The sequence below is a fragment of the Microcaecilia unicolor genome, chromosome 12 (assembly GCF_901765095.1).
Source record: "Microcaecilia unicolor chromosome 12, aMicUni1.1, whole genome shotgun sequence".
In the NCBI taxonomy this organism is placed as follows: Eukaryota; Metazoa; Chordata; class Amphibia; order Gymnophiona; family Siphonopidae; genus Microcaecilia; species Microcaecilia unicolor.
The window spans coordinates 3,633,112-3,654,107 of NC_044042.1; the positions used below are offsets into that span (position 1 = coordinate 3,633,112).

The following is a 20,996-nucleotide window of genomic DNA, read 5'->3' on the forward strand; positions in this document are numbered from 1 at the left end:
TTCAGTTCTTTGTTGTGTCTGATAGTTTGAGTATTTTAGGATATTTGGAGCTGTTCAGTGTTTTTTTGAAAAACACAGATTTTTACTTTCTTCTGGAGCTGGTTTTCCCGAACCAACGTGTCTACTGTGGTCCATAGTAGCTAATAACATAAGTGCAGCATTTGGAAGCTGTCTCCTAAAGATTTGTATGTAAATCTTTATACCAGAGGGATATTGATCTCATTTGGTAGAGTCCTCTAGTGGCTCTAGTTGACATCCTAAAGTGTCATCTTCTTGCATATACAGTCCATTATCTATTTCATATAGGAAAGTGAGTGGTGACTTTGGTCTGAAAGCTATTCTAACAGGGATTTCATAGTTCCATCCATATTGTGGATTGCTTTACACATATCCCACAAATTCTGGACTGGTCTGGTGAGTACTGGAATGAAGGAAAAATTAGACTGCTAATTTTCTTTCCTTTAGTCCTACAGGACCAGTGCAGAGGCCTGCCATGATATATTTCCAGTTACAAGTGCCCTCTACTTTATCTTTTTTTCCGTCTAGTTATGAGTATGCATCTTCTCTTTTTTTGAAGTCATTTTTTCTTTAACAGATTAGTTTTCCATGATTGTTTACTAACCATATGTTAAATTGATTATTATTACTATGACAGTTCATGCGAAAGAAAAGACATCATCCATTGATTTGTCATTTGAAATACTGAACATCTCAGGTAGCATGGTGCCCTTATTTTTTTTTTTTTCCCTCCGTCTCCATCTACTTTTTCGACATAATCCACAGGCTCTGAAGTGGCCTTGTAGGACTAAGGGAAAGAAAATTAGCAGGTAAGACCTAATTTCTCCATGTTTTCTGTATACATTTCATATATTTATCTGAGACGGTTTATATAGGTGTATGTCTGTCCGTCTTCTCTCCTTCCCCCATCCCTGGCGTGTCGTGCTTTACCTGGGATGCTGTATAATGGGTGTATCTTTCTATAGGTCATGCATTACCTGGGACAATATATAATAATAAAGCAGCTTTATGATAAACAGCAGCAGCACATGGTTCACTGTGGAGATGATGAGTTGGGCTTGCTTCTTGGTATCCAGAGCTTCTCTGTGAAGGATCCGAGGTAAGACTTAGTTTTAATATCTTAGAAACCAGCTCTATGATTTTTCATATAGTTTAACAAAAATTGACTGACAGCACAGAAGGGAATCATTGATCTAGTATTCTGTTTTGTACAGGAAAGCCCTGCAGAAACAGCTAACTTGGAATTCTTTGGAAACAATGTGATGCTTCCAAAGAAATGCTGACTGTACAATGAACTGCCTGCAAAGGCAAAATACAAAAATGATGTTTGTAACCATAATCTATTCCTGGATCAACACTGTCAGGCGAACCTGGATCCAGTTGGCAACCCTTGTGCATACATGAAAAATAATTTATGCCCAGTGTAGAGAGGTGTGGTAGCCGTGTTAGTCCACTTTTAAAGGTAATCAATAGAAATAAAATAAAACATGGAAAAGAAAATAAGATGATACCTTATTTATTGGACATAACTTAATAAATTTCTTGATTAGCTTTCGAAGGTTGCCCTTCTTCGTCAGATTGGAAATAAGCAAATGTGCTAGCTGACAGTGTATATAAGTGAAAACATTCAAGCATTACTATGACAGTAAAATAAATACCATTGGAGATTCTACATGGAATGTTGCTGCTATTGGAGATTCTACATGGAATGTTGCTACTATTGGACATTCTACATGGAATGTTGCTGCTATTGGAGATTCTACATGGAATGTTGCTATTCCACTAGCAACATTCCATGCAGAAGGCTGTGCAGGCTTCTGTTTCTGTGGTGATCTACAAGGGCCGACTTCTACATGGAATGTTGCTAGTGGAATAGCAACATTCCATGTAGAATCTATAGAAATCAAACAAAATAAAACATGGAAAAGAAAATAAGATGATACCTTATTTATTGGACATAACTTAATAAATTTCTTGATTAGCTTTCGAAGGTTGCCCTTCTTCGTCAGATCGGAAATAAGCAAATGTGCTAGCTGACAGTGTATATAAGTGAAAACATTCAAGCATTACTATGACAGTAAAATAGATACCATTGGAGATTCTACATGGAATGTTGCTACTATTGGAGATTCTACATGGAATGTTGCTACTACTGGAGATTCTACATGGAATGTTGCTGCTATTGGAGATTCTACATGGAATGTTGCTATTCCACTAGCAACATTCCATGCAGAAGGCTGCGCAGGCTTCTGTTTCTGTGAGTCTGACGTCCTGCACGTACGTGCAGGACATCAGACTCACAGAAGCAGAAGCCTGCGCGGCCACATTGGTGATCTACAAGGGCCGACTTCTACATGGAATGTTGCTAGTGGAATAGCAACATTCCATGTAGAATCTATAGAAATCAAACAAAATAAAACATGGAAAAGAAAATAAGATGATACCTTATTTATTGGACATAACTTAATACATTTCTTGATTAGCTAATCAATTAGCTCAAAAGCTAATCATAAGCACAGAAGCACCGCCTTACTGGGAAAATACCAACAGTCCATCAAGCCCAGCATCCTGTCTCTGACAGCGGCCAATCCAGGCTTCAAGAACCTTGCAACCCCCCCCCCCCCCCCCCCAAAAAAAAAAAAAATGTTCAATGGACTTTTCCTTCAGGAATCTGTCCAAACCCCCCTTAAACTCCGTAAGGCCAAGAAATGTATTAAGTTATGGCCAATAAAAAAGGTATCATCTTATTTTCTTGTCCCTGTTTTATTTTGTTTATTTCTATTGATTGCCCTATGTAGTAAAGAAATTGTGTCTAATGACCATGGAAACGTGTGTACAGTTTGTATCAGGTGTTTGTACACAAAATATCAGTTTTTGTGTAGCAGATTGTTCCAGGACCTGGACGATCATTGTATTCACATGAACTGCAATATGTGAATAGAGGGTTATTTATATTACATTATACATGTATCTGGAATGTTAAATATTTGGTTTTATTAACTACCTTTATGAAGAGATTCAGCTAAGACGGTGTACAGCAGGAACAGATTGGCATAGAACTTAAAAATTTGCGAAGAGCATAACAATAGTAAAATGCAATAATACAATGGCAAATTGAATCCTAGTAATAAGACTAACATGATGCAATACAAAAAAAAAAAAAAGCACTCTAAACAGTACTCTATTTTTGGTACCTAAGTGGAAAATGGCTAATCTGCCTGACAGGGATGAGTTTAAGTTCCAGCAGTTTTCATAGAGATTACTGTTTCAGGGGAGGGGACTCCATCCCAATGGATAATAGATTTCCTAGCTGAAATCCTTCTGGAAGCAGGCTGATCTCCCCCTATCTCTTAAGCAGTAGTTCATTGTTCCAGAAAGCACCTCCTTGTGTGGTTCGTAATATCCACAGGCAGCATATCCAGGTGCACAGTTGGCAATTCTTTTTTTAATCAGGTCTGTAATGTCCAATACAATTGGGGTAGTTCCTGTAGCTTTCTGCCACATTTTCTTACCTACAAATGCACTCAGTCTGCTGCCCCTCACTACCTCTCTACCCTCATCTCCCCTTACGTTCCCACCCGAAACCTCCGTTCACAGGACAAATCCCTCCTCTCAGTACCCTTCTCCACCACCGCCAACTCCAGGCTCCGCTCATTCTGCCTCGCCTCACCCTATGCCTGGAACAACCTTCCTGAGCCCTTACGCCAAGCCCCCTCCCTACCCATCTTCGCTTAAAGCCCACCTCTTCAATGCTGCTTTCGGCACCTAACTCTCACCTTTCAGGAAATCCAGACTGCCCCAATTTGACTGCCCCTATCGGACTGACTGTTCACTTGTCTTTTAGATTGTAAGCTCTTTGAGCAGGGACTGTCCTTTATGTTAAATTGTACAGCGCTGCGTAACCCTAGTAGCGCTTTAGAAATGTTAAGTAGTAGTAGTAGTTCTCAGGCTCTGATTTCATTTGTTGGTGCTTGAGGATGGCCTTTCTTCACACGTAGAACAGAATAGTTACTTAGCATTACTACTTCTATTAGTAAAGCATTTCTCTTGCTTTTTTTCCGTTAGCACTATGTCCGGTGCTCTGTATTGAGCTGTGGTGGTGGTGGTGGTGGGGAGTTATTACCCATTTATTTTCCATATCAACATGTCTAAGAGGAAGCGCTAGTGATTTTGTATCACGTAACCGCAGATGGCCTAATGGAGAGATGGGGTGACTAACAAGAGAAAAATGAAGGCAGATAAAGACCATATGGCCTATCCAGTCTGTCCTTCCGTGCCATCTGCTGGCTGAATAGCATGGTGGTTTTGGGAGTATCTGGTATGTGATCTCATGCCAGTTTAGTAGGCTGATATCTGCGAACGTGCGGTGAGTGATTTATACTAAAACACTTTTGACCCTCTTGCAGCCCTCTGTATGACATGCTGAGAAAGAACTTAACCACCACAGCAGCAGGTGCAGGTAGGTTTTGTAGTCTCTGTGGACTTCGAGTTTTTGGGGAGTGTGTATTTTTTGGACTAACTCAAGAAAAGATTTCCTCTTCTCCCTGTTAGTGACATGGTGAACTGCCTGCTCCCAGACTTTTCTTTTTTTTTTTAGCAGTGGATCTACTTTTTTGAGTTGGAATGTTTATGTATTTGTGTAATCCAGCTTGGTGGCGAATGTGTTAGCATTTTGAGTTTGATCCTTTTATCCTTCCCTGTGTGTGTGTGACTTATACAAGCTCTTTTCAGGACCTGCCATCTAGAATCAGTGAACATGATCCCAAACATTCTTCTCTCCACACAATAGATAGTGAACATTATTTTAGAGTCTGGTCATGTGATAGGCTCCAGTAATTAAGAGAAGGCTTTCTGACTGAGAACCCAAAACTTCTGGACTAAATTTATGAAAGGTTATGAGTAGCTTGACAGATGGGATGTAAATCAGTATGGTTTTTTTATTGAAGGGGGGGTGGAGATTTCATGTTGGACCCCCCCCCCCCCCCCCCCCCCCCCCCCCACACACACACACACACCAAAGATAGACCTCTAAATTCCTGGAAAACTGACTTGGTTGTGGAAAAGTTGCATCCCGTACAGACAGGGCTTATCACAGAGACATGTAAAGTGCCACATAGACCAGTGTAGTACTTTGATAAGGGAAGAGTCACTTTGGTGTATGAGTGCAGGCTCCCCCAGTGTGCACAGTAGGGTGCATATGATTAAATGCACTATCTCAATTATTTCCTGGTTCTGCTAATTTTAGGTCTGTTCAAGCTGTGCATCTTTTACTGAAAGTGTACTCTTTTGTAAATTATAATGCTATTCAGTGCAAGGCACCTAAATTGAGTATGTGATGGTGGGTCATCTGTGCAAGAGGGAGAGTGTATGTGTGTGCAAAATGTTCCACCCTTCACTTATATACGTGTGCATGGGTGTGCGTGTTACAGCATCAAGACAGGCTTAGCAACACCTGGTTGTTAGCACCTTGCTGTGCTGATGGGTGGACAGAAATAAACTGGTACAAGAGTGCCGTCTTACTGCTAAGCCTGGCTTGGATGCTTGAAGTGAACCCCCTTTGTGTTGTGAGAATGCTTATTACCTGGGAAGGTTTCTTTTTCTTTTGCCTGCAATCCAGGTGCTGCCCAGGCGCTTACTCTCGCAAAGGATCAGAGCATCGATAGCCCCAGCCAGGACCAAATGAAGGTAAAACAGGTCTTTTTGTATCCTTGTACAGAGTGGCCCCTTCTCTGTACCTGCCCATCCTGGACTTCCAGAGCTCTTGATCAGCTCCAGTTTAGCACACCTGCAGAGCTCTCTGGATTCCATAGAGCAGGAACAGAGCTGACCCTTCTCTGTTCTCCTTCTGTCAGAGATCTCTTCTCTGTGATTTGCCTTTTCATTGGGATGTAGCTCTTCCTCCTCTTAATGCCTCTGGATTGCACCTGCCCTGTATGCGTATGCGCTTGCTTGCTCACTTGTGGTTTTGTTTTTGTTACAGGTGATACTGCCAGTGTGTGAAATGTCATGCATCATCAGCCCTGGGCAGGTAGAAATCTCCACATACATTTTTCAGCCTGGATGGCAGCTGTCAGGGTTCTTGACCTGTCTTATTCAGTGCCCAAATATTCCACATTAAGAGAAAAATAGCTATCAAAAATGCAGGACAATATCATGTCTACTGGAGATTGGAAGTCTCAATTTGCTGCTGAGCAGGAATCTGGGAGCCTCAAATTCTGTATACCCACAGCATGCACAAATATTTCATGGTTTCCTTGAGTGATAGAGAATGGTCTAATGTGTCTTACAATGACCAGTGTACTGATCAATTCCTGCTCAGACATACAACTTTTCTACCACTATTCCCAGGGCTGCTGAGGAAGGGTTGAATTTAACACACTGTCTTGGTTGGAAATCCAGTAAATGGGCTACGTTTTGTGTATTGGTAAATACTTCAGCTGGGAGGAGGGTTATGGAACTCAGTTGGAATAGTAAATAGGAAGTCATTCTCGAGGAAATTTATATGAGCTATTCATGGACTTGAGGCCTTTTTATTTCTTCCTTGGTTTCCATTCTAAGCCTTGGTCTCCTGGAGTTTGTCTTTAGCCTGTGAAATGCTGCTCTGTGTGATTTGAAGAAGTAATGATTAGACACAGGTCTTGCTGTAACTGTGCTGTTGAGCAGGAGCTGGTGCTCTAGAGTGGAACTGCTACATCCCCTTGCTTTTGTCGAGTATGGTTTTGCTTATTTCTCTTTTCCCTTGCTACCCAACAGAGAGCAGTTCAGGGAGGGATCCCTGCCTTGGGAACAACAGACAATGGAGATGCTGCAGTGGTGTCTACCTTGCTCCTCAAACGCCAGATTTCTGACAATGGTAAGTGCAGGGGATACAGAATCACTTCAAGGCAACCATGATGCAGGTCAATCTGGTAGGCTGATTTGATGAAATCCACTAGCAGCTGTCTTTCTGGTAGGCAGCAAGTAGACTACTAAACAGATGTTCTATTGGAAATGAAGGGAATAATGTAGCTAGGTCTATCTGCCAGGTATCTAGGAGGCCTGAGGTTCAGGCAGCAGTCGGGCTGGTTTTATAGCCATCCTAAATAATAATTCTCACCTGCAACGTTCTAAAACCTGGCTGCCTGGTGTCCGTACGTCATCTGTCCATCTGTCTCTGCCCCGCCCTCGCGTCAAAATGTTATGACGTCGAGGGCGGGTAAAAGCAAAGAAAAACTCGCTGCTGGCTGGACCCCCCCTCCCTCCCTCCCTCACCTGGACACAGTCGCGAATGGACCACATCCTCTCTCCCCCCCCCCCCCCCCGCTCCTTCACAGTCGCCGCTAGACCCGCTGCTCTCTCCCTCCCCCCTCCCGAGTCGCCACTGGACCCCATCCCTCCGCCCACAGTTACCCTCACCAACCCTCTTCTCCGATGGACATTCGCACCAGCCGCTCGCTCGCCATCCCACTGCCCTCCATCTCCTCTAGTCCAGGTTACGAATCTCGGACGAAGAGGGAGGGTGGTGGGACGGCGAGCGAGTGGCTGGTGCGAGTGTCCATCGGGGAGGAGGGTGTGTGAGGGTGACTGTGGGCAGAGGCGGGACGGGGTCCAGCAGCGACTCGGGAAGGGGGAGGGATGCAGAGAGCAGCGGTCCCACTCCAGCGCAGATGTCATCCCCGGTCACGAAAAAACAAAGCAAGCAAACCTTTCAGATGCTGCACGAGGATCAATAGACAAGAGTGGAAATGAGCCAATCAACTCCACTGTAAGTAAAGAAGCCCATTGGTTAATCTCTGTTTCCACTCACCCACGCTGCCTTCATTGCCATACACTCAAAACCTAACAGACCTAGGAGCTGCTTCTCCACGTTGTCGTTTTTAAATTGTTGCTCCATCACAAACAACTCTACAGCTGTTTCAACTGGATAGACAGTGCCTTAAAAGGTGGAGGAAAAAAGGTTTTTGCTTTTTGTTTCTTCCTGAACAGCTTTTTAATTTATTTGAAACCTAACCATCTGTACATATCAATATCATGATATCACAATTGAATATCACTAAAACAGTTTTAAAAATTATTATAGCTGGTAGAAACAGCAATTTTAAACTCTGTGTATTTTGTGCACATTTTTCTACTCTAAAAACTTTATCCTGGTGAGTGCCCGTGGCTGTGTCATTCCCGCCGTTGCCTGTCAATGTGTGTGAGTAAAAGAGTATGACAGAGCTCCTGGTGGCTGTGAGTCAGGCCAGGACTTAGCTGGTGGACGGGAAACGCAGTGTGTTGTTACGCTGACAGCGAATAGCAACCTCCCTCACCCCCATGCACCTTGAAGGGAGGGGACAGGACCCTGAAACTGGGAGGGGGACCTTGGAACTGGGAGGGGGACCTTGGAACTGGGAGGGAGGGAGGGAAGGTGGCCCTGGAACTGGGAGGGTGGGGACTCTGAAACTCAGAGGGAGGGAGGGTGCGGGGACCCTGAAACTTGGAGGGACCATGGGACTGGGAGGGGAGACGACCCTGGAACTGGGAGGGAGGGAGGGGGGACCCTGGAACTGGGAGGGAGGGGCCCCTGGCACACACTGATTCTCATACATACACTTTATCCAGGCACTTACGTGGTTGGTGGACTAAAATCACCATTAACCAGGGAAATTCTGACTCTGCCTAGTACTGTATCCAGACCGCCTTGGCACTAACCGGACTTTCAGTGACCCTGTCTGTTATGTGCCACTCAAAACCCAGGGATCACCATGTCGGCATGATTTAACCAGGCAGCAGCCTTTCCTTCCTGGTTAAATTTGTTTTTAAATATCAGGCCTACTATTTAATTTAGGGCCCTGTTTACTAAACTGCGCTGTATGCGCACTAACCTTTTGGCATGCGCTAATGCTAGAGACACCCATATATTTCTGTGGGGGTGTCTAGCGTTAGCATGTGCTAATTTTTAACAAACACTAAAAAGTTAGTGCACCTACAGTGAGGCTTAGTAAACAGGGGCCTTAAATTGTTTCAGGTTATTTAAATGGGAAAAAAAGAATATAATCCTAGATCATCTACATAATTTGTGTTTAATAATCTCAGGGTTGGTACCTTTACAATTTACTAACCTGATTAAGGTTCCTCATACTGGAAGATACGCAATGTTCAGAAGGAATGGATCCTCAGGAGCTTAACCGAGATTGGATAGCAGAGCCGGTAGTGAGAGGCGGGGCTGGAGGTTGGGAGGCGGGGATAGTGCTGGGCAGACTTATACGGTCTGTGCCAGAGCCGGTGGTTGAGAGGCGGGGATAGTGCTGGCCAGACTTATACGCTCTGTGCCAGAGCCAGTGGTGGGAGGCAGGGATAGTGCTGGGCAGACTTATATGGTCTGTGCCAGAGCCGGTGGTGGGAGGCAGGGCTGGTGGTTGGAAGGCGGGGATAGTGCTGGGCAGACTTATACGGTCTGTGCCAGAGCTGGTGGTTGGGAGGCAGGGATAGTGCTGGGCAGACTTATATGGTCTGTGCCAGAGCCGGTGGTTGGGAGGCGGGGCTGGTGGTTGGGAGGCGGGGATAGTGCTGGGCAGACTTATATGGTCTGTGCCAGAGCCGGTGGTTGGGAGGCGGGGCTGGTGGTTGGGAGGCGGGGATAGTGCTGGGCAGACTTATATGCTCTGTGCCCTGAAGAGGACAGGTACAAATCAAGGTAGGGTATACACAAAAAGTAGCACATATGAGTTGTCTTGTTGGGCAGACTGGATGGACCGTGCAGGTCTTTTTCTGCCGTCATCTACTATGTTGCTATATGTTACTCTCTCTCTCACAGATATACTCGCACCCAGTCACACTCTGTCTGTCACACACACATTCTCGCACATTCACTCTTTCTCACACAGTCAATCTCACACACACTCTCTCAAACATACACACTCCGAAGAAAACCTTGCTAGCACCCGTTTCATTTGTCAGAAACGGGCCTTTTTTACTAGTTTAACATAAATACAGTTCCAGAACCTGTGGGATAGTTGTGTCCATCAACCAGCAGGTGGAGATAGAAAATACTGAGGAGTTCAGTTTTCAACTCCCTATCTCCAGCAGGTGGATGGACACTCTTCAGCCTCTGGTTCTGAGTGTTTTGCTCCTGGTCCTTGGTCAGCTGGACCCCAGCTTAGCTTTGCGGTTGGCTTGAGTCTACAGAGTCCTATCTGGAGGTCTTCAGATCTGTCTCTGGTGCTCAGTGAATTTACTTCTTCCCTCCTTTCACCTCTCCTTGTTTCCTGTGGAGCGCTCCTATTCCAGCATAACAACCTTTAAATAAGAAAGTGTGGGACAGAGTATCGGTCCTGAGCCTTTCTCATCCGTGGTAAGGCTTGTGGAGACTATGCATTTGGGGTGGAGCAGTCAGTGGTGGTAAGTCGGTCTAAAATTTGACTCAGAACCACTTGGAGGGCTGCAAGTTCTACTTAGTGCAGAGGAAGGATCCTGACTCACTACTTGGGACACGTGCTGTGCTTTTGCCAGTTGGGGTGAATGGCGACTTCCACAGAGGTAGTTAAGCTGTATTCCCACTTTGGGACCTTGATGCATTGCAGTGCATGCAAGCTAGGATTCTCGCAGGACGTGGAGGAAACTATCTTTGTTTTCTCTGGCATTTATATTGCTCTTACATCAGGCCTATTTACTGAACCAGGAACAGTCAGGAGTAGCTGCAAGATGCTTCAGTTTCTCGCCCTGCTGCCCCTCTGGCTCCTAAAAGATCTCATTTAGACCTCTAGGATGGGGCAGAGGCTATATCTGCTTTTCTTGCCTTATCTGATGTGACTTCACTGTTCAGAGGAGCCATCGTTGAAGGAGCCTAGAGGGAGCGCTCCCTCCTGAGGAGGAGGAGGATCCAAACGTTAGTGAGGTTCTTTCATAAAGAGGAACTCAGTACTCTTATTTCTGAGGCATTGGCATTGTTTTCCATTGAGGAGCCTTCTGCTTCGGCACCAGGAGTTCCATCTTTGGACCTAGTGAAGCTTGAAGAATGGTCCAATAATTGGCAACTAAGATTTAATTCTAAGTACTATGTTAGGAAACCTTGTATCTTGCTATTTAAAACCCACTAATACCTCCTCCCAGTGTTCTTGTGCAAAACTACTTTTTTTATTTTTAAATATGCTGTGCTCAGTGGAGGGGTATTGTCCACAGGACTTTCATACAGTATTTACTGTTTTAATCCCCCTAATCAACATCATTGCACATCTCCTTCCTTCCTCTTTGTCGTTACTACTTGGTAATATACTAAATATTGCTACTTAGCTTAATTCTGGAGGTTGTGTCGCTCAGTTATGTTGCTTTTACTGTCCTGTGGGGATCCCCATCTGGAGTGAAGTTAAAATCCAATCACAGTTTCATGGTTCCCTTGGTATGGGAATGACATAATCACTAGAGTCGATGTTCTTTCTTCCCTGGTTCCCTACATGCTCGGCATGTTTCGCGCTGTGCGTCCTCAGGGGAACTCTACATAAGCTGGAAATATAAAATCATAGGTGGTAATCCTATACCATTGACGCTCATCCTATCACAAAAATATGTGGAGCACTTGGTATCTCACTTTTACATAAACCATGCTAGTTGATATATTCACTACATATTAACAAACTATATTCTATTTAACCCATAATCAGCTAACCTGTGCTGGGACTTAGCCGCTATTCAGCCCAACCGTTGGATAGATGCCGGTGCATGCGCTGTATTCATACATAGGCGTGACTTCCCCACCCCTTATTTAAAGTCACAGTACCCATTCAATCTCTTTATTTAGACCTTGTGGGCTAACAGTCTGCCAGTAGTAGATAAACCGCTGTTCTTTCCAAATCAACATGGATGTAATGTCACCTGTTATACGTTCTGCAATCTGATCTAATACTACAAATTTGAGGTCAATGTGACTATGATTCATTTCCGCCCAATGGGACACTAGCGGAGCTTCTTTCTTCTGGATTCTAAGATTGCTCAGATGTTCCGCGATTCGATCTTTGATTCTTCGCTGTGTTTGCCCAATATACCATTTTGTGCAAGGGCACATGATCCCATAAATCACTCGCATAGACTCGCAATTGGTATTATGTCGCTGGGTATTCTTGCACCCTGTCACATGATGTGTGACAGCCGAAGTCTTCCATCTCAATATACTGCAGAAAATCTTAGTCCCACTCTCAGCAAAGCTACAACATCCAAAAAAACCTGAGTGAAACTAGTTGAATATTAACAGCTTTTGAATAAGGGAGAAAATACGTTGGAAACCGCTAGACAAAATAACCTTTTGGCCAAAACCAAAACTTGGCAGGAAAAGGATTTTGGGCGCTGTAACCAAAACTGAAATTCAGCCAGCCTCTGAGAGTGATGTAAGCAAGCTGAAAGAGCACTTGACTGCTCCTGAAGCTGATTCATTTTTAACTGGCTAAACTTGTTCGCCCTGTGAATTTCATGAAGTAAATTTAGCTAACTGCAAAAATTACCTAGTTAAGAATATTGCAGTCAAGTTTCAAAACATGTAACAGAGTATCCTGCAATGAAAGATTAATGTCCCAAAGCCCTGTTGAGTCATTTACAGACTCATAAATATTTAGTGCAGTTACCTTCATGAGTTGCTTGCGTTCCTTGGAATTTCAGATTAGATGGGTTATAAATAAATACAGCTAATTAAACTTAGAAAGCACTTAGTGTGGCACAAATGTGGGAGACTCGTGCTGCACACACTTGTACCAATTCAGGCTGCTGTTACAGTTTAAGAAGTAAAAGGTGGTTTGTGTATAATGAACAGGTTCCTGAAAAGGCTTCTTTTTGATTACCATAGACGATGACCTAACGCAAGAGCGGAGTCAACCTCAGAGGAAGCAGCCTCGACTAGACTTGGTATTTGAAGAGTGGGATGTGGCTGGTCTGCCCTGGTGGTTTGTTGGCAACCTAAGAAATAATTATGATCCCTTGAGTAATGGGTCAACGGACATCCCAACAAATCAGGTACAGTATTAAGACTACGCTGCTCTTCCAAGTCTCACTGTGTGAATTGGCCAAAGAAGTGGATGGGCTGCCCTCTCTAGCCCAGAACTATACATACCATTACGTATGGCAGACTAGAGTAGAAGAAGGTATCCTTAGCAACCTGTAACTAGCTGCCATGAAATAACCTCCCATACTTACCACTTGTCTGTTTTCAGAGTAGAAGCACTTTGCTGCAGGACTGAGCAAAGAACCTCACTGTACAAAAACAAACCAACCCTAGGGCTTACCTGACCTGTGGGAGAGGGATTGGGGGTGGGCTTGATGTCGCAAACAAGCATAGGATCTAGAACTGTCACAAGTCAAATGTACTCTTTCTCGCCATCTGGTCTCCCTTAGGATATAGACACTGCTGTTGTCTCTGACACCACAGATGATCTCTGGTTCTTGAATGAGAGTGAATCTGAGAAACTCAGTGTGGAGGTGAAAATGGAGAGTCAAGATTCAGAAGAGGACAGGGAGGGAGGAAGAGAAGAAACAGGTGACAAAGAGGTATGTCTGAAAAGGAAGGTGACCAACAGTAGGACACAGCTTTCTGATGTCCACTGCTAATATTGTCTTCTAATTCACAACATTCCTGTCCCCAATGCAATGATGTAGAAGTCATGGAGGACCTGTATTGGTGTTTTGATAACGTACCTTTACCCACACTTTGCCTTCATTTATCAGACTCTGTTTTCTTTTCTCCTTCAGGTCTTAGTTTTATAGTGGCTTTTTAAGGTGACCGTGTTTTCTGTATAGATGAAGGGCAGTTTGCAGGTCATCACTCATGGTAAAGGCTCTTCCACTTGATGAATATTGCCTATTTTCTTCTTCACAGGTGATAGAGGTTGCGATTTATGAAGATGAGCTGGATGGCACACAATGCTTAAGTGACACCACTGATCCTGGCAACGACTCAGAGGTACCTTTTTGCTCTTTAGCAATGTTCTGCCCATTGTATGTCTTTGATATATCTACTAATCGAACTGAGACCTTTTGTGCCACAACTAGACCACCAAAGCTTGGTGTCTGCTGGTATCTTGGTAGAGCCAGTGCATGTCTGACCAGTTCCTTGAGAGGTTTGGATATAGAGGGTCTGATATTCAGCCAGTGACAGGCAGTGCTTTTGCTGCTGTTGAACCCAGATATTCAATGCCAGGACATTTCCAGCGACTTGTTTTGAATATCCGGGGGGGGAGGGGAGGGGAGGTTAACTGCTAGAAAGCTAACCGTTTATGCCAATATTTAGTGCTAACTGTTTAACATTTTAGTGGTCAAAGATAGGACAGCCATTTATACGGTCCTATTTGACCGCTAAACTTATCTGGTTAGGTGCTTAATATCAGTGCCTAACCGTATAAATCTCGTGATATAGCCAGTTATGTGTTAGGCACTAACTGTGACAGTATTCAGTGGAAGATAACTGGTTATCTCCTGCTGAATATTGCCATTTAACCGGTCAGTGGCTGTTCCTGAGCAGTTAAATAATGCTGAATATCCAGGAGTGGGGGGAGGACAGTGACAGTCTCTATCTCCATTTGCCTGTATTACCCTGCACTGTTTCTTTGTGTCTGACAATCTTTGAAGGTAGCACAAGCTATTGCACCTCAACTCACGTGAGATGGCAGGATCTTGGGAATTATGCAACAGAGGAAGCATCTCTGAAGTCAGTCTTTGGAGGCAGCTTCTTTCCTAGTCTTGGCCAGTAAAACGGTCCAAAAGGTGACTAAGCTGTCAGAGGATTATTTCCCTTAGTCACAGTAGTGATAATGTCTACCTGAACTAGTCAGGTAATTAAATTTGCTGACGACACAAAGTTATTCAAAGTTGTTAAATAGCAAGAGGATTGTGAAAATTACAAGAGGACCTTACGAGACTGGGAGACTGGGCATCTAAATGGCAGATGATGTTCATTGTTAGCAAGTGCAAAGTGATACATTTGGGAAAGAGGAACCCGAATTCTACCTACATAATGCAAAGTTCCACGTTAGGAGTCACGGGCCAAGAAAGGGATCTAGGTGTTGTCGTTGATGATACGTTGAAACCCTCTGCTGAGTGTGCTGCGTCGGCTAAGAAAGCAAATAGAATGTTAGGTATTGTTAGGAGAGGAATGGAAAACAAAAATGAGGACGTTATAATGCCTTTGTATCACTTCATGGTGTGACCACACCGCGAATATTGTGTTGAATTCTGGTCACCGCATCTCAAAAAAGATACAGTGGAATTAGAAAAGGTACAGAGAAGGGTGACGAAAATGATAAAGGGGATGGGACAACTTCCCTATGAGGAAAGGCTAAAGCAGCTAGGGCTCTTCAGCTTGGAGAAAAGGCAGCTGAGGGGAGGTGTGATAGAGGTCTATAAAATAATGAGTGGAGTGGAAGGGGTAGACTTAAATCATTTGTTTACTCTTTCCAAAAATATTAGGATTAGGGGGCATGTGATGAAGCTACAAAGTAGTAAATTTAGAACAAATGGGAGAAAATGTTTCTTCACTCAACATGTAGTTAAACTCTGGAATTCATTGCCAGAGAATGTGGTAAAGGCGGTTAGTTGGGTTTAAAAAAAGGTTTGGACGGCTTCCTAAAGGAAAAGTCTATAGACCATTATTAAATTAACTTGGGGAAAATCCACTGCTTATTTCTGGGATAAGCATCATAAGATGTATCAAGCTTTTCTGGGATCTTGCCAGGTATTTGTGGCCTGAATTGGCCACTGTTGGAAACAGGACACTGGGCTTGATGGGCCTTAGGTCTGTCCCGGTGTGTGACAATACTTTATGTAACTTTGCCTCGACTCTGGGACTGGAATGGAGAAGTATTCTAATGGTTAGTTGCAGTGGCCTGAGAACCAGGGAAGTGGATTCGATTCCCACTGCAGCTCCTTGTGACCCTGTGCAAGTCGCTTAACCCTCCATTGTCCCAGGTATAAAAACAGACTGAGTCCAGTAGGGACAGAGAAAATACCTGCATAGAGTCTGTAAACCGCTTTGACTGGATAGTTAGGCAATTCTGATACTGTGTATGAGTTCTCTTCAGCTCATCTTATTTCCACTCTTCTCTCTTTTTTTCCCATCATATGTTTTAGGACTCCTGGCAGTGCACTAAGTGTAAGAAATTTAATTCACCTATAAAACGTTACTGCTTTCGTTGTTGGGCATTGCGGAAAGACTGGTACGCAGACTGCCCCAAGCTGGTACATTCCCTCTCCACATCAAATATCAGCTCCAAGCCGCTCAAGAAGGAGGATGACAAGGGGATTGATATCCCAGACTGCCGCAGGACCATCTCTGCTCCGGTCGTCCGGCCTAAAGACTTGAATTCTATTCTGGAGAAACCCAGATTGACTCACTGCAGTTCCATTGAGTCACTGGATCTAGAAGAGTCCACACTTCTGTCACCTTCTGCTTCAGAGAACAAAGACAGGAGGCAGAGTTCTAGGCTACAGACTGCAGAGCTGCAGAACGACACGGTGCTATCCTGCAAAGGGCTGCTGGAGCCCTGCAGGCTCTGCAAGCGGAGACCACGCAATGGCAACATTATCCACGGAAGGACAGCTCACCTTGTCACCTGCTTCCCGTGTGCAAAAATGCTGCAGAAGGGCCAACTTCCCTGTCCTGTTTGCAAAAAACAGATTCATATGGTGGTGAAGGTATTTGTGGCATAGTAGAACCTGCTATGTATGTCCTTTCCGCAGAGCCTTGGAAGCCAGGGGTGTTTATACAGCTTCACCCATACCAGGGTTTCTTTCTGCTGCTGGAGAGTGCAGAGCACAGGGATGTTTTTCATTTACCAAATGTGTTATCAGTGGTCCCTGCAACGCTGTCTAAACCCTATTATAGATGCGAGAGCAGGTGACCCTGCCAGGAGAGCAGCACCAGCAATTATTGGCTCACAATTTCACTTGATGAAGGATTTTTCTGTTGTTTTTTCCTTGGGAGTAGGGGTTGTGCTGGTTTGATATAACTGGGAAAAATGGAATGTCTCTTAAATAAAGGCATCATTAATGTTTCTCCTATGTAAAGAGCCAAAGCTGCTAGCAGAGGACCAAGATGGTAGTATTTGAGAAACCTCAGCACTCAAATCTCTTTGTGGGGCAGAAAGCCGGATGAGCTATCAGATAGCAAAGTCCTAGGTGGTACCTTTTATTTTTGATAATAGGGCAACCAGTGCCCAGTTTTTGGCAGGTTTCCTTGATTTAACCAAAGGGGAAAGCTCTCTGTTTTGGACAGTGAGCAGCACCAGAACTGTGTTTTTACAAAACCACACGCAAAATGTATTTGTATGTGAAGCAAGCAAGATGAAAAATGACAATACATTTTTCTCTGCTGTCCAAGGGGGTCTTTTACAAAGGAGTGCTGGTGTTTTTAGCAAGTGCTAACCATGTAAATGTCCATAATATTCCCATGGGTGCCTACACGGTTAGCACTTGGTAAAAATGCTTCCACACTGTTGTAAAAAGGGCCCCAAATGCGGTTAGCTATATCACTGCCTAACGATGAGACGTTCATCTTCAAAGTTTGAAAAGGGCTTTTTTGTTGTTGTTGTTTTTGTTTGTTTTTTGCACATAGATACATGCACGAATGCACCAGTCTTCACTCTTCAGTCCTGGAAAGCCACGACATGAGACTCTCTTCCTGTCCACTGGATGATTTTCTTGAAAGAACTTTGTAAAAGGCGTGCAATTGCTGTGTTGGTGCACAGTTTAAAAAAAGAAATCGTGAGACCTTTTTTTAAATTTAAAATTAGCTTTCAGAAGCTAACACCTGATGAGCAAGGGGGGCTTCACTCCTGAAAGCTACTCAGAATGGTGTGATGTTAACCAAAAAATAGAAGCTAAGACCCTTTTTATTTATTAACCTTTGTTTCTGTAGATTGGAGAAAACTAACGGAAGTCGTAGTGTTGGTGATGCTTCTGTGTATGGACATCATGTTCCTACACTGTTAATTAACAGCCAGCTTTGGAATGAGGAAGTAATGTGCTCATAAACTGCTACCCTGACTGATAAATTTGTTTTGTTGACGAAGTTGCTATACAGGGTTTATGTAAAAGTGCTTTTGGGTGATGCAAGAAAGTTGTGAATAGGAGACAGATGAGAAATTGTGGTGTGTAAAGGAAAGGCAAACTGTGAAAAGCGTTGTCTTTTCGGTATAAGGAAGAAGCGAGTGCAGTAGGACCCGCAGACTGATATTTTAATTATTTCCACTGGTCTCGGGGGTTACGGATGGAGGCTTTTTATTTTTACTATGAAAAAGTACACAGTAATGGCCAAGAGAGGGTGCTTATTTCATGATCTTCAGAAGTGGATTTGGCATCGCTGGCTGGATATAACAGAGGTGTTTGCTTTTTGAATCCTACTCCACTGCCTCAAAATACTTCCTTTACAGTCAAGAGGAGAAAAACACTTCCCCCATATGTTAAGACAACGCCAGGTAATACCAGCCCAGTACAAATGGCCCAGTGAAGAGCTCAGGATGGACCAATATCCTGACTCCAATATGTATGTGTGTTTAACGGGTTTTTTTTTTTTCTCCCATCTCTGATCTCCAGCATGCTGGGTGTGGGAGGATTTGAGCAGAAAATGCTCAATATACTGCCTGCTGTCTGAAAGTGTTGGGTGGTGCAGAACCTTTTTTTAAGTCTTACTGCCATGTTCTGCTGCACTCGCAGCACCTTTTGGAGCTGTGCCTCCTCACCTGTGATAAGTGATAAATGCTGGGAGAGGAGGAGACTGCCAAGCACGTACATAGTTCAAGCTGCCTCTTTAATAAGCCACATGCTGTAACCCTGATGGTCTGTTTGTTGCCCTGGGTTGTGAGAAGGGAGGGGAAAAGAGTGGCTCAGGTGCTGTGACTTGCAGACACTGCATTTTTCAGTTTTGTTTTTTTTTTCTCCATGTTTTTCCCCAGTGGTGATGAGCAGGCCAGTCTCTCCTTTTATTTATAGGTTGTTTCATTGAAATATGTTGATTTTTTTTTTCCCCAAAACTGTTTGGACCTGACTCTGGATTTTCCTAGAATTTTCTTTCACAGTATTACCCGTATACCTCACAGGTATGTGTGTACCTTTTTAAAATGCTGTATTTAAAACGGAGGAAAATGGGGCTGGGTTTTAAAGTAGCTGTTCCCAAGTGTTTCACATTTCTTGCAGGCTTTAATTGTCTGCTGTCTCAAGGTGCCTGACCTGAATTTCCCTCACAGGCAAGTGATATGCCAAGAACTCTTGTTCACTTTTGACTAAAACATCAGTAGTGTTTGAAGCAGGTATTCTTGGGATTCAGCACATAGTCCTTTTATGGCACCCTAGACTGCTGCATCACTGCTGTTTTTTGGTGCTTCTGTACTAACTTACAAAAAGGATCCATTCTGTGTTTCCAGGTGTGCACACATTTGTAGTCGAGCACAGCATCAGGCCCTTTTACCAGTTTATTGCCATTTGATAGTGGTTGATTTTTGCAGTGAGTTCCTTGTTTCTGATACCTTTTATAAGGGAGTTGCATGGCTGGAATAGTCAAGCCCTGGCAGATGTCAGATTAACTTGGAGTTGTAGCTTTCCTTAAATTTGCAGGCTGTTTCTTTTTGCAGCTTAGAAAACATGATTCATGGATAAAAGGATACATTCTGACTCCCCTGATGCCCAGCCACTATCACACTTAATTTTACAACTGTCTCTGGAATCGGGGTGAGGGGCTGTCGTAATGCTCAGTCTTTTAATGTCAGGAATTTCCTAGTGAGGTTAATGCTTTTTCGGATTAGTTAAATAGTCCCGAGAAACTGATCTGTTTGGTTACATTGGGAAGTGACTCCTTTGTCCCTTAGTTGTGATGGTTAGAGCTTTACAAGTAAGTGCAGATAATGAAATTGTAGCAAATTGTGTCTGTGCCTATCTTGTCATACTACATCAGCCTTACACACACAGATTCTGTGTTCATCAGTGACAGGATTTCTCTCTGTTTTCCGCACCGCAAAATGCAAGTTCTTTGTGAAAGATGAGACTAGAGTTTGCTGCCTTGAAGTAGTCATAAGAATGCTGTAGTTTTTATTTTTCATTTTAAGCCTTTTAATTACAGTTTCTGAAGATGTGTATTTTGTAAGTACAGTTTGGATAAATATTTAAGAGTATTAAAACTTGATGATACAGTTAAACTGACTCGTGTCCTTTCTCAGGTGGGACTGGTTAACATTGGGAAGGAAAGTTAGTTTGCAGATTCTAGAAATGCTTCCTAACTGCTATGAGCTGTGCAGATCTGAACTGAACCTGCTTTAGAGCAAAACTGACAGAACTCATCAGAAATTGCAATAATATTCTGTACTTCTCATTCCGGAAATGGCGATCGCCATTACGGCATAATGTAAGCCACATCGAGCCTGCAGAGAGGTGGGAAAATGTGGGATACAATTGCAGCAAATAAATAAAGTGAAAGTTGTTCTCTTCTCTGTGCCAGTCTGCTGAGTGCAGCATTCAGATTGGCAGGGTAAATCTTACTCTCCCCAAGTTGGGTTCCAGCTTGTTATACTTTCTTTACTTATTTAACGTTTTATAAATAAAATACCGAAAGACTTGGGGGCTGGAGTTTTGTTCATGAGCCTGGTGCAGCAGCAGAAATGTGCAAATTAAAGCAGACTTCCATGGCAACCTCTGCAGCAGAATGTGACAGCCCTGTGCAGACTGGTGTTTGTATTCTCCGAGTATCCTCAGCATTGCTTAGGAAAAGGGAGGAAGGACATCTAATAGACACTAAAGGGATCACATGATCATTTGCTGCAGTTTTGGAAGAACTGGGAGGAATTCTTTCTACAAAAGCTCTACTGGTTGCTTTTCTTACCCTACTGGTGTGAGGTACAGAGCTTGTGAAGAGACAGTAATGCATGTAACAGTGGTTCGGTAGGCAGCACTAGAAACACATTCCTCAATGTGTAAAGGAGTCTGCCTCACTGGTTTAATTTCTTGTATATAATGAAAATGAGATGACTATAAAATTACCCCCCCCCCCTCCTTCC

General features: G+C 43.6%; 1 protein-coding gene across 2 annotated transcripts in view; it reads left to right on the forward strand.

The window, feature by feature from the left end:
- The window catches only part of MDM4 (MDM4 regulator of p53), a 40,657-nt gene extending 20,371 nt beyond the window's left edge, over window positions 1-20,286 (forward strand). For both annotated transcript variants that reach the window (XM_030221042.1, XM_030221041.1), the window contains exons 4-11: window positions 984-1,117; window positions 4,425-4,477; window positions 5,636-5,703; window positions 6,772-6,871; window positions 12,812-12,978; window positions 13,357-13,509; window positions 13,838-13,921; window positions 16,084-20,286. In XM_030221042.1, the coding sequence (XP_030076902.1) occupies window positions 984-1,117; window positions 4,425-4,477; window positions 5,636-5,703; window positions 6,772-6,871; window positions 12,812-12,978; window positions 13,357-13,509; window positions 13,838-13,921; window positions 16,084-16,662 (1,338 nt within the window). In that variant the 3' untranslated portion in view covers window positions 16,663-20,286. The remainder of the gene's footprint in view (window positions 1-983; window positions 1,118-4,424; window positions 4,478-5,635; window positions 5,704-6,771; window positions 6,872-12,811; window positions 12,979-13,356; window positions 13,510-13,837; window positions 13,922-16,083) is intronic.
- Window positions 20,287-20,996: the final 710 nt, after the last annotated feature.